General features: G+C 40.6%; 1 protein-coding gene across 1 annotated transcript in view; it reads left to right on the top strand.

Annotated features, from left to right (window-relative positions):
• PDZRN4 (PDZ domain containing ring finger 4) overlaps positions 1 to 12,870 on the top strand; it is a 385,430-nt gene that overhangs the window by 354,504 nt on the left and 18,056 nt on the right. The window contains exon 7 of the mRNA XM_061639945.1: positions 3,413 to 3,475. Coding sequence (XP_061495929.1) covers positions 3,413 to 3,475 — 63 coding nt within the window. The remainder of the gene's footprint in view (positions 1 to 3,412; positions 3,476 to 12,870) is intronic.

Below are 12,870 nucleotides of genomic sequence, written 5' to 3'. Positions count from 1 at the left end.
ACCCTAGTCAGAGGCAGCAGTTGCCAGAAGCCTCAGGAGGGGAGAGTGTTATTGCATTCAGGTCCTGCTTGCGGGCTTCCCCCAGGCACCTGGTTGGCCACTGTGAGAACAGGATGCTGGACTAGATGGGCTACTGGCCTGATCCAGCAGGCTCTTCTTATGTTCTTATGTTCTTAGATGGATTGATTCCATAAAGGAAGCCACAGACCTGAACTTACAAGATCTGAACAGGGTGGTTCATGACAGATGCTCTTGGAGGTCACTGATTCACAGGGTTGCCATAAGTCGTAATTGACTTGAAGGCACATAACAACAACAAAATTTGTTTAATCTATATGCAGAACATATCGTACGGAAAGTGGGATAGGACCAAGATGAAGGAAGTGTGAAAATTGGAGGGAGAAATATCAGTAATTTAAGATATGCAGATGGTACCATACTGCTAGCAGAAACCAGTAATGATTTGAAATGAATGCTGATGAAAGTTAAAGAGGAAAGCACAAAAGCAGGACTACACGTGAATGTCAAGAAAATAAAAGTAATGACAACAGAAGATTTAAGTAAGTTTAAAGTTGACAATGAGGACATTGAACTTGTCAAGGATTATCAATACCTTGGCACAGTCATTAACCAAAATGGAGACAATAGTCAAGAAAATACAAAAAGCTAGGACTGGGGAGGGCAGCTGTGAGAGAACTACAAAGATCCTCAAATCCAAAGATGTATCAATGAACGCTAAAGTCAGGATAATTCAGACCATGGTGTTCCCGATCTCTATGTATGGATGTGGAAGTTGGACAGTGAAAAAAGCTGATAAGAGAAAAATCAATTCATTTGGAGGAGAGCTTTGTGCATACCATGCGCTGCGAAGAAGACAAATAATTGGGTGTTGGAACAAATGAAACCATAACTATCACTAGAAGCTAAAACGATGAAACTGAGGTTATCATACTTTGCACTCATAATGAAAATATATGATTCACTAGAAAAGATAATAATGCTGTGAAAAACAGAAGGGAGTAGAAGAAGAGGAAGGCCAAACAAGAGATGGATTGATTCCATAAAGGAAGCCACAGACTTGAACTTACAAGATCTGAACAGGGTGGTTTTTAACAGATGCTATTGGAGGTCGCTGGTTCATAGGGTTGCCATAAGTTGAAATCGACTTGAAGGCACATAAAAACAACTAATACCACTTTAAACCATAATAGCTTCCCCCAAAGAATCCTGGGGACTGTAATTTGTTAAGGATGCTGGCTGACTGTTGTTAAGGATGCTGGCTTTAAAAGTATAGTGTAGATGTGGCCTAAGTTCTAGGTAGCCAAGTGAGTATTATCTACACAAGAGGGAGATATCAGCAGGGCAATGAGTACTGAATATTCTTAGTGGCCATGGGATGCTGGCTGATTCTTGGAGGGCGAATAGAGAAAACCGGGGGGAGGGAATTGAAATGAAGTATCCTGGAAGAGGTCATGGCTAGCTGGCTGGTACCCTGAACAGGAGCACTCCATATTGCATCATTTTGTTATTGGACTTGTGCATACATACTTTGCAAAATTTTGCAAAATTTAAAAATATAAAAAAAATTAACAATTGCAAAAAAAACTTTGCAAAATTCCACATTGCATCATTTTTTATTTAACTTGTGCGTACATACTTTGCAAAATTGGCTGTTCTAAAACACACATGACAGCTCATTTAAATAATTAGAAGACTAAAATTTTGAAGCCAAATCTAGGACATATAGACATGGTCTGAAGGCACATTGATTTCATCCATGAGAGTTTGGTCCTGACTAGTATCAGGATTGCCACCTGCAAAACATATGTAGGATACTCTGAGATCCCTGGAGGAACAATGATATGGAAATATAAAAAATAAATCTAATAAATCAATATTCACAAATGCAGCCTGACAGCTAGTCATTGTTTTTATAGCATTGTTTACTCCCTTCCTTTCTGAACCTTTCCCCAAATATAGTGTACAGACCTATCCATCCTTGGGCTGTGTATACTGATTGTGTTTTAAAACTTCTGATTGTTTGGAAGTTCATAAACATTTCTTCAACTACAGCAGCTGAGGTCGATTAGGTAGCAAAGAAGCCTATAATACAGTTCTCTAATTAGTTTGTAAAGATAAACAGGAGATCTGCTGGTTTTTTTACATGGTTGTAGTTTAAAAAGTGATCCCATTGCTACATGTTCGGTTTCACACTGTTCTGAATAACTCAGCCTTTCCCTTCATTTAAGTGGTCGTAATTGCTCTCTTTCATACCCAATTAAACATTTCAACATTATTTTCTCTCCAAAAATACACAATATGAAAACAATATCTGCTTGTGAGAGAGGCACTATCATCTGCAGTAGAAGTAACTTGCAAGCCAAGTGCTGTACTTAGAAATGTTGGGCTTCAAAAAAAGCTCTTGGCATGACAGGGCAAAACAGATGTCTTAAGATAACTATCAAGGAAAAGGTGTACAGTTGGTCATTATTCAAGGAACACCTTTGTGACTCTGATAAACATGTAATAGAGCTTTCAAGATATATTTAGGTTAAAGTAACAGTTAGGTGACTTAAACCATTTAGTATACAGTATTATTTCAGTGTTGAAGTGAGATAATCCATATTTTTAATGCCTTTTCCTTTTTTTACTTTCCTTTGTGATTTAAGGACTCAGAGGTCTTTTTTTTGATAGGTATTATGGCTGTGTAAAACATTTTATAAAGGAGGGGGGACTTTTAAACACATCCATCATATACAATATCACCTGTGCATTATCACGTTCCATGCCATATCTAGGGGTCTGCACAAAGTAGTTTGGCTTACTTGTCAGTCGCCTTCCCTCTGTTGAGTTACCTGGCATGAGAGGGGACTTGGGAGAGAACAGTGTCATCTCTTTTTTGTGGGGGGTTTGAAGAAGATAAGAAGCCATGGGAGTGTCTCCTGCTGCTCAGAAAGGACTTCTGTTGCTTCTTGCATGCTTAAACACTGCAGTGGAAATGACACCGCAGGGGTAGGGATCTATATGGTGCCTGATGTCCTGTTCGCCAGCAGCTGGGTGCAGTTCTCCCTGGTGAATGGATTTGTGGATGCCTGTCCCTATCCATGAATTCTGTAACATATTCAGCTCCATACTTAACGGCGAGCACATGCTTAGGTGCCCCCTCCCCAAAAAGCATTAATCTGAAAAAACTATACATCCTCATCCCCATGATTTTTGAAACAAGGTTGTCTAAGGACATATATTCATCTGACTAGGAAGAATGTTTTTGTGCAATATGAAACTTGGTACTTCCATACATTCTCATCTGAGAGGTCAAAAAGGCTCTCTCAATGGTCAATGAATCTAACCTTAAATACATTTTAGGCCTAAACATATTTTAGACCTAATATTGAAATATCCATCTATGTAGGTTGATCCAAACAGTATTGCAGCCAGAGATGGACGGATCCGGGAAGGAGACAGGATTTTACAAGTAAGTTGCTATAAGAATTCTTTCTCGCTATGATTCTCCAAAAGCATACAGAACATTGTTTCTGTAGAATATTAGGTAGTCACTTTTGCTGTGACTATTTTCTGCTTTTGCTGTGATTATTTTCAGCACCTGCTAAAAACGTTTTTGTTTAGGCAAGCCTACCTAGACATACAATTTTATTATGTATATTCGTTTTACAATTGCTAATTTTATCTATCTATATATTATTACTACTACTGTGCAAATGCTATGTCTGTTTGTTTTACGTTTGATTTTATCAATATTTTCTTATATTTATTTTGTATGTTTTTATGTTAACTGCTTAGAGCTTTTTTTAATAATGCAGGATGTAAATCTTGCTAAATAAATACATAAAATGGTGATGGAAGATTATTACGTTTATAATATAGCAATATTTATAGCCTGCTACAGCGCCTCTCTGCCTCTGTATTGTACATGGAACTGGCAAGCTCATCTGCAGCTGCCGTGTGATGTGATATCATCAGGACATGATGGTTGGCCACAGATAGAGCTGGGTAAGGAAGGGGAAGCTGCACCATTAGCGCTGGACCTGATGGATGCCTGTGGGGGAGCATAAAAGGGAAAGAAGTACCATAGAGGAGGGAGAAGAAAGAAGAAAGAGCCAAGCACTGGAGACTCATGTTGCCTTTGCTTTCTGAGTCAAAATATATTTCTGACAAGAAATGATGGTAAATAATGAAAATGAGCATTCTGTCTATGACTTGTACAGTGCAAATGATATGACAACCATGGTAATTACTAGGATGATCATGTTTCCATGCACATGCATGCAGGGGATGGGGATGGGAAATGGAATGTGCACATTGGCAGATCCAAGTATTGTACATATAGAGTCTGGCTGTGCAATGGGTACCATAGATCACGCACAAGAAGGTGTACTGCTGGCATGGAGACTCCATACTACACCGTACCTAATTTTCTCTGGACTGCTGCCCTGCACTTCTAGTTAGGCACTAAAGCTCCTATGTAAATGTACTCCTATCAGAGCTTGGAAAAGTTACTTTTTTGAACTACAGCTCCCATCAGCCCCAGCCAGCAAGGCCACTGGATTGGGCTGATGGGAGTTGTAGTTCAAAAAAGTAACTTTTCCAAGCTCTGCCTAGTCATGTAGTTTGGGTGAATTCTTGATATTTCCACTTCAATTTGGAGTTTTTTTCAAAAAATGAAAAACTGGCATCATTCACACTTAGAATTTTTACAAAGGATGTTCAGAGTACACCCACACTGTGGTTGTTCCAAAACTACAAACTCAGTTTTGCTAGCATTTGTGAAGTGATGCTGCATTAGAGGCCCAGGAAAAGCCTCAACATAATATTCTCAACATAATAGAAACCTTAGACCACATTTTTCCTCAGCAAGCCTTTTTCAAGTCCAGTAGAAATTCTGAAGTAAATGTCCAACATTGCATGATTCTGTTCAGCCAATATATAAGAATATTAGAAGATGGAAGGTGTGGGGCATGTAATTCTGGTAATGGAAACATCTATTGTCAAAAATATGAAATCTAGAATCCCTCTATAGTGACCTAGCGCTTTCCATTCATGGCCTTGACCCGCTTTCCCAGCACAGACATTCAAGCACACACTCACTCACACATGAGCATGCGTGCATGCACACAAACCAATTGTCTTTTTTGTGCCATTTTTGCAGTTTTCATTTACTCATCCAGTGATACCTGTTGATAAGAACATAAGAACATAAGAAGAGCCTGCTGGATCAGGCCAGTGGCCCATCTAGTCCAGCATCCTGTTCTCACAGTGGCCAACCAGGTGCCTGGGGGAAGCCCGCAAGCAGGACCCGAGTGCAAGAACACTCTCCCCTCCTGAGGCTTCTGGCAACTGGTTTTCAGAAGCATGCTGCCTCTGACTAGGGTGGCACAGCACAGCCATCACAGCTAGTAGCCATTGATAGCCCTGTCCTCCATGAATTTGTCTAATCTTCTTTTAAAGCTGTCCAAGCTGGTGGCCATTACTGCATCTTGTGGGAGCAAATTCCATAGTTTAACTATGCGCTGAGTAAAGAAGTACTTCCTTTTGTCTGTCCTGAATCTTCCAACATTCAGCTTCTTTGAATGTCCACGAGTTCTAGTATTATGAGAGAGGGAGAAGAACTTTTCTCTATCCACTTTCTCAATGCCATGCATAATTTTATACACTTCTATCATGTCTCCTCTGACTCGCCTTTTCTCTAAACTAAAAAGCCCCAAATGATGTAACCTTTCCTCGTAAGGGAGTCGCTCCATCCCCTTGATCATTCTGGTTGCCCTCTTCTGAACCTTTTCCAACTCTATAATATCCTTTTTGAGATGAGGCGACCAGAACTGTACACAGTATTCCAAATGTGGCCGCACCATAGATTTATACAACGGCATTATGATATTGGCTGTTTTATTTTCAATACCTTTCCTAATTATTCCTAGCATGGAATTTGCCTTTTTCACAGCTGCCGCACACTGGGTCGACATTTTCATCGTGCCGTCCACTACAACCCCGAGGTCTCTCTCCTGGTCGGTCACCGCCAGTTCAGACCCCATGAGCGTATATGTGAAATTCAGATTTTTTGCTCCAATATGCATAATTTTACACTTGTTTATATTGAATTGCATTTGCCATTTTTCCGCCCATTCACTCAGTTTGAAGAGATCTTTTTGGAGCTCTTCGCAATCCCTTTTTGTTTTAACAACCCTGAACAATTTAGTGTCGTCAGCAAACTTGGCCACTTCACTGCTCACTCCTAATTCTAGGTCATTAATGAACAAGTTGAAAAGTACAGGTCCCAATACCGATCCTTGAGGGACTCCACTTTCTACAGCCCTCCATTGGGAGAACTGTCCGTTTATTCCTACTCTCTGCTTTCTGCTTCTTAACCAATTCCTTATCCACAAGAGGACCTCTCCTCTTATTCCATGACTGCTAAGCTTCCTCAGAAGTCTTTGGTGAGGTACCTTGTCAAACGCTTTTTGAAAGTCTAAGTACACTATCTCCACTGGATCACCTCTATCTATATGCTTGTTGACACTCTCAAAGAATTCTAATAGGTTACTGAGACAGGACTTTCCCTTGCAGAAGCCATGCTGGCTCTGCTTCAGCAAGGCTTGTTCTTCTACGTGCTTAGTTAATCTAGCTTTAATAATACTTTCTACCAGTTTTCCAGGGACAGAAGTTAAGCTAACTGGCCTGTAATTCCCGGGATCCCCTCTGGATCCCTTTTTGAAGATTGGCGTTACATTTGCCACTTTCCAGTCCTCAGGCACGGAGGAGGACCCGAGGGACAAGTTACATATTTTAGTTAGCAGATCAGCAATTTCACATTTGAGTTCTTTGAGAACTCTCAGGTGGATGCCATCCGGGCCCGGTGATTTGTCAGTTTTTATATTGTCCATTAAGCCTAGAACTTCCTCTCTTGTTACCACTTTTTGTCTCAGTTCCTCAGAATCCCTTCCTGCAAATGTTAGTTCAGGTTCAGGGATCTGCCCTATATCTTCCACTGTGAAGACAGATGCAAAGAATTCATTTAGCTTCTCTGCAATCTCCTTATCGTTCTTTAATACACCTTTGACTCCCTTATCATCCAAGGGTCCAATCGCCTCCCTAGATGGTCTCCTGCTTTGAATGTATTTATAGAATTTTTTGTTGTTGGTTTTTATGTTCTTAGCAATGTGCTCCTCAAATTCTTTTTTAGCATCCCTTATTGTCTTCTTGCATTTCTTTTGCCAGAGTTTGTGTTCTTTTTTATTTTCTTCATTCGGACAAGACTTCCATTTTCTGAAGGAAGACTTTTTGTCTCTAAGAGCTTCCTTGACTTTGCTCGTTAACCATGCTGGCATCTTCTTGGCCCTGGCGGTACCTTTTCTGATCTGCGGTATGCACTCCAGTTGAGCTTCTAATATAGTGTTTTTCAACAACTTCCAAGCATTTTCGAGTGATGTGACCATCTGGACTTTGTTTTTCAGCTTTCTTTTTACCAATCCCCTCATTTTTGTGAAGTTTCCTCTTTTGAAGTCAAATGTGACTGTGTTGGATTTTCTTGGCAATTGGCCATTTACATGTATGTTTAATTTAATAGCACTGTGGTCACTGCTCCCAATCGGTTCAACAACACTTACATCTCGCACCAGGTCCCGGTCCCCACTGAGGATTAAGTCCAGGGTTGCCGTCCCTCTGGTCGGTTCCATGACCAACTGGTCTAGGGAATAGTCATTTAGAATATCTAGAAACTTTGCTTCTTTGTCATGACTGGAACACATGCGGCCAGTCTATGTCCGGGTAGTTGAAGTCACCCATTACTACCACATTTCCTAGTTTGGATGCTTCCTCAATTTCATATCTCATCTCCAGGTCTTCCTGAGCATTTTGATCCGGGGGACGATAGATCGTTCCCAGTATTAAGTCCCTCCTGGGGCATGGTATCACCACCCACAATGATTCTGTGGAGGAGTCTGCCTCTTTTGGGGTTTCCAGCTTGCTGGATTCAATGCCTTCTTTCACGTATAGAGTGACTCCGCCACCAATACATCCTTCCCTGTCCTTCCGATATAGTTTATATCCAGGGATAACCATATCCCACTGGTTTTCTCCATTCCACCAGGTCTCCGTTATGCTCACTATATCAATGCTCTTCTCTAAGACCAAGCACTCCAGTTCTCCCATCTTGGTTCGGAGGCTCCTAGCATTAGCGTACAGGCACTTGTAAGCAGTGTCTCTCTTCAAGTGTCTTTGGCACTTGTGGTTTGGCCTGTGGTAATTTTGCCCTTCTGAATTTATATCCTGTGCCCCTGCTCTCACAATGCCTACTTCTAGGCCTACCCCTTTTAACATTTCATAATTTCTTTGGTTTTTATCCCAGGGGGGAGGTTTATTCCGAACCGGACCTTTCTCAGCTCCTGTCGGGTTTCCCCCCTCAGTCAGTTTAAAAGCTGCTCTGCTACCTTTTTAATTTTAAGTTTTAAGTTCCAGCAGTCTGGTTCCATTCTGGTTCAAGTGGAGCCCGTCCCTTTTGTACAGGCCCGGATTGTCCCAAAATGTTCCCCAGTGCCTAACAAATCTAAACTCTTCCACCCGACACCATCGTCTCATCCACGCAAGGTGCAAGGTGCTTCTGAACAACGAATCGTATAACTGCTAGGCATTAATTCAACCTTCGTGAGAGCCTGGTAGATGTTAAAAGATCAATCTGATTCTGTGCCACCAGTCCTTTCATTTCCTGAGGAAACATCTTTGCTGGAAAACATAGCTTTATTTCTTACTCCGCTATCAGGTCTCAGAATCAAACAACTATCTGGAACACAATAGGATCTACAAACAGCCTGGCTGAAATGCTTCTTGCTTTGAAGGCATATAATAAGTTGTGGTTCAGTAACATCTCCCAGGATGTGTCATTTTATTAATTTGTATAGTGGAGAGTATGAAACTTTTTTTCCAGAAACATATGGGGAAAAAATCATTTTACAGTACCTTACTTTTACTAGGCGGTGGACTGATATGAATTGCAGACAGGGACTAAAAAGTAATGGGCCATTTAACAGATTTGTGCGTTGATTGAACGAGCTTTTAAGAATTCAAAAATAGAACAAGTTTTGATGTTAAAGATATTCTTAGGTCTGTGTGCACTTTGTGATTAAAAGCAAAAACCTATGCTAAGGTAGCCCCGTTCTGTTCCCAACAAAGGTAGGTTATTCTTCTTCAACACATTATTTATTTATTTATTTCTAAACTTTTTTTAAAAAAATCTCGAAGTGATATACAAACTACACCACAAAAACAATAAAACAGTGTTGTGAAAATAGATGCACAACATAAAAAATGGTAAAATGGTATTGTAAAAATAGATACAAAAAGGAATTCGGCAATAGCAGGGTCCAATCGTGGCGAGGGAACATTTTGGCAAAAAGAAATGTCTTTACAAGACATCTGAAGCAAATGATGGACGATGCTAAGGGTACAGAAGAGGAAAAGGCATTCCACATTGCAGGGACAGTGGCAGAAATGCCCATTTTGTGGTGAGATTCTGTAAGATGTTATGCATTTATCAAACCATTTATTGTGCTTCAGCCAGTCATGGAGAGAAGGGCAAAGGAATATACATGGCACTGAATTCCCATGCTCTGATCACTGGAAATCGCTAGAGATGGGGAAGCTCTCAGTTTTTCCTGGCTGACAGCATGACTGGGTGCTGTGGATTTTGGGATCTGTAGTAGCAGAACCTGTTGAAAGATACAGCCTCCATACTCCACTGTGCCCCTTCACTCTTACTGTGAATGACAGAGGGAAAGCAGGGAGGGGCAAAGGTAGAGAACGCTCCCCTTTTGCTGCACCTTCCATTGCTGCTGCTGCTTCATGAGCAGGGAAGGGAAGGTGGGGAGTATTTTGGGGGGCTGGGGGAGATTTGGGGTAGCAGGAGACATTCAGAGATTGGGCAAGGCATTTCACTCTGGCTCAGATTTTGATACAAGCCTGAGGATAATCTTTCCACTTTTAAAGTGGCCGTACAAGCTCCCAGTGCCTGTTTATAGGTCCAAGCCCAGGAAACATTTCTGGCATCTCTAGAAATCACACAGTGACTAAGTACAGTATATCCTCACACTTGCTTATTTGTGCAGTTGTAGTGGCTAGAAACTTACTGGGGTTTTTAAAAGTGAAATTAGAGGTTCTTAGATTGCTGAACCCCTCTTGCTGGATTCTTTATCAAATTCTGTGGGGTTTTGAGTGCTTGTCTAGGATCATGGAATATAGACAGTCCTGAGGATTGTAATATAGTTCGTGTAGGAGTAAGCTTTTTCCATGAATTAGAAAATTAGATATAATATGGTAATGTTTTAGAATTTTCTTTGATGCCAACAAAATCTCCTGTATCTCAACAAAATCTCAACAAAATCTGTAAGCCCAGATTTGGGAGGGGGGGGGGGAGTTGGAAAATGCTAAGGGTTTTGGTCTAATAGCATGCCATCTGTGGCAGTGTGTTTTAATTGGAGTCTGATCATTAAGCTTAATGCAGAATGAGTTGTGGTGGGGAGGCACCTTTCATATTGCACAACGTGCTGGCTCAGTACCCACTCTTATGGATAAGATAACTTAGATGAACTGACATTTTTATTATACAATGGTTGTGTTAAAAGAATTTCAAAAAAACAGGATTCTGTAGACCAAATTCTCCGGATACTGAACTCCTTCTTTATGTATTTTTCAGTAAAATAGATTTCCTCTAATTTTCCAAATAAGTTGCCATTAATACTTACTATGCAGCCATTCCAATATGGTGAAATATATGTGCAACTTTCACCCAAATGCATGCTCATTTTTGTGCATTGATGAAATGCCACACAAAAGCAGTCTTGATGCAGCCTTAGGTACAATCTCATCAAGGTTTCATTTTTGCAGTATTTCTCAATGCACACATTGGTACCAGGATCGGGGGGAAAGGGGCAAATGAACTGAAAGCTGCAGCAAACATCAATGTTATGATTCTGGCAGCAATTTTCATGGTTATACCTGGACTCAGGAAGAGTGGAATGCAGGTCAAAGTGAATGCATGGGAGAGTAAAGGAACAGGACAGAAGAAAACCTAGCTAGTCAGGGCGTGGGGTAGGATCCCTGTTTGTTTATTCTTCCCTTCATTCTATTTATTAATCACTTCATAAAATACATTATCTGGCCAACATATAATACATTACGTATAAAACAAGATTAAAACTGTTTCAAAATGTTTTTAATAGCTCTTGGTTGCAGCCACAAATTTTAAAAGTTCAGGTCCCTTGTGAGATTATGATAACTCTCATTTGAATGCATAGAGATTTAGGAAAGTTGGACTAAAACTTTTTTTAAAAAAAACACATTCATACAAGGAATCTATGTTGTATTAAAAGTCAATTAGCAACTTAATTTCATATGCTGCTGATTTATTCTTCATTTTCACTGAGCCAACATAATTATAATGCCAACATGAGAGCATTTGTAGGGAGCAACTTCACCTGTGGTTCATAATTAGACACCTGGAGATGTGAGAGGAGCTTCATAAAATATTCTGACTACAATATATCCTATAGTCACCCACTTTATTTTTGGATATGATAATTTTGGCCAGGGGTAGTAAACATGATGCCCTTCAGATGTCATTGGATTCCAAGATGGCCAGTGGTCAAGGAAGATAGGAGTTGTAGTCCTGGAGGACACTACGCTGGCTACTCCTGATTTATGCCAAAACTAAGCTTACATTTCATATTTCATGCACAGCTTTTTTTTTTTTGCTTTGCTTTTTGCTCTCAGCTGTGACTGTAACCCTGTTCAGATATTTGTCCCCCTACATCAGCCTTTCCTAACCTTTGGGGCCTGTAGATGTTGCTAGATTACAGTCTCCATAATTCCTGACCATTGTCCATGCCGGCTGGGGCTGATGGGAGTTGTACTACAACTACAAAACACTTAGGTAAGGCTGCCTACATGATTACCACTGCATGAGGGAAAGCAGAGGAGCATGGGTCCTGCACCCCACCCCTCATGCATATGACACTTTTGCCACTCCTGTATCCCACAACATATGTGGGAATGGCAATAGTAATGCAGCAGAGAGACCTGGGCCTTCTCTCCCCCTTTATATAGCAGTAATCATGTGAGAAAGGACACCTTAGAAAACCTTATGAAAAATAAGACAGATGGATTAGATATGGAAAACTTTGGCTATGCTGCATAAGGATACTGCCATTGTTTTTGCTAATGTTCACAGTAGAATTATTTGAAATTCAAAGTTGGCAGCATTTTTGTATGTACATAGTTCATCTGTTGCCTAGATTTGTATGTTCATTAGGACATAGTTAACACTGGCTACTGTTTCAGCATAATCACACAGCTGTGCTTAGAAGCTGAATTTTTTAATGCCCTTTTAAGCTTCACCAGCATTTGTGCGCAACTGCTCAGAATGGGCTGAATGGAATTTACTCCTAGGCAAGCGTGTCTAGGATTTGCAGACTTAGTATGATTTTTGGTAAATCATACTTAGTATGATTTTGGTACCTTAGAGAGAGAGCGAGAGCGAGAGAGAGAGAGAGTGCATGTGTGTGCATGCATGCGTGCACACATACACACAAATATCAAATGATTAAACGAAACAGCAATCAGCAGTGGCCTGTAAGTATTGCCTGGTGAGAGATAATACTGTACACCTCTAATTGGCTCTCTCTAAGCTTCCAGTATGACTGATTTCGGCTGTAGTATTACCAGTCTTGCTTCCACCAGCACTATTATCTCAGACTGACACTTCCATTACTCTGAACGGAGAAAGATGAACGTCACCTGTCAAGGACTGGTTAATTGTGTTGCTAGATGTATGTTGCCAGGGCGCAGGTTGGACATTTATGAACA

This window comes from Rhineura floridana, chromosome 8 (assembly GCF_030035675.1).
Source record: "Rhineura floridana isolate rRhiFlo1 chromosome 8, rRhiFlo1.hap2, whole genome shotgun sequence".
Classification (NCBI taxonomy): domain Eukaryota; kingdom Metazoa; phylum Chordata; class Lepidosauria; order Squamata; family Rhineuridae; genus Rhineura; species Rhineura floridana.
Note: the sequence above shows the minus strand (reverse complement) of the source record. Positions and strands in the feature narration are given on the sequence as shown.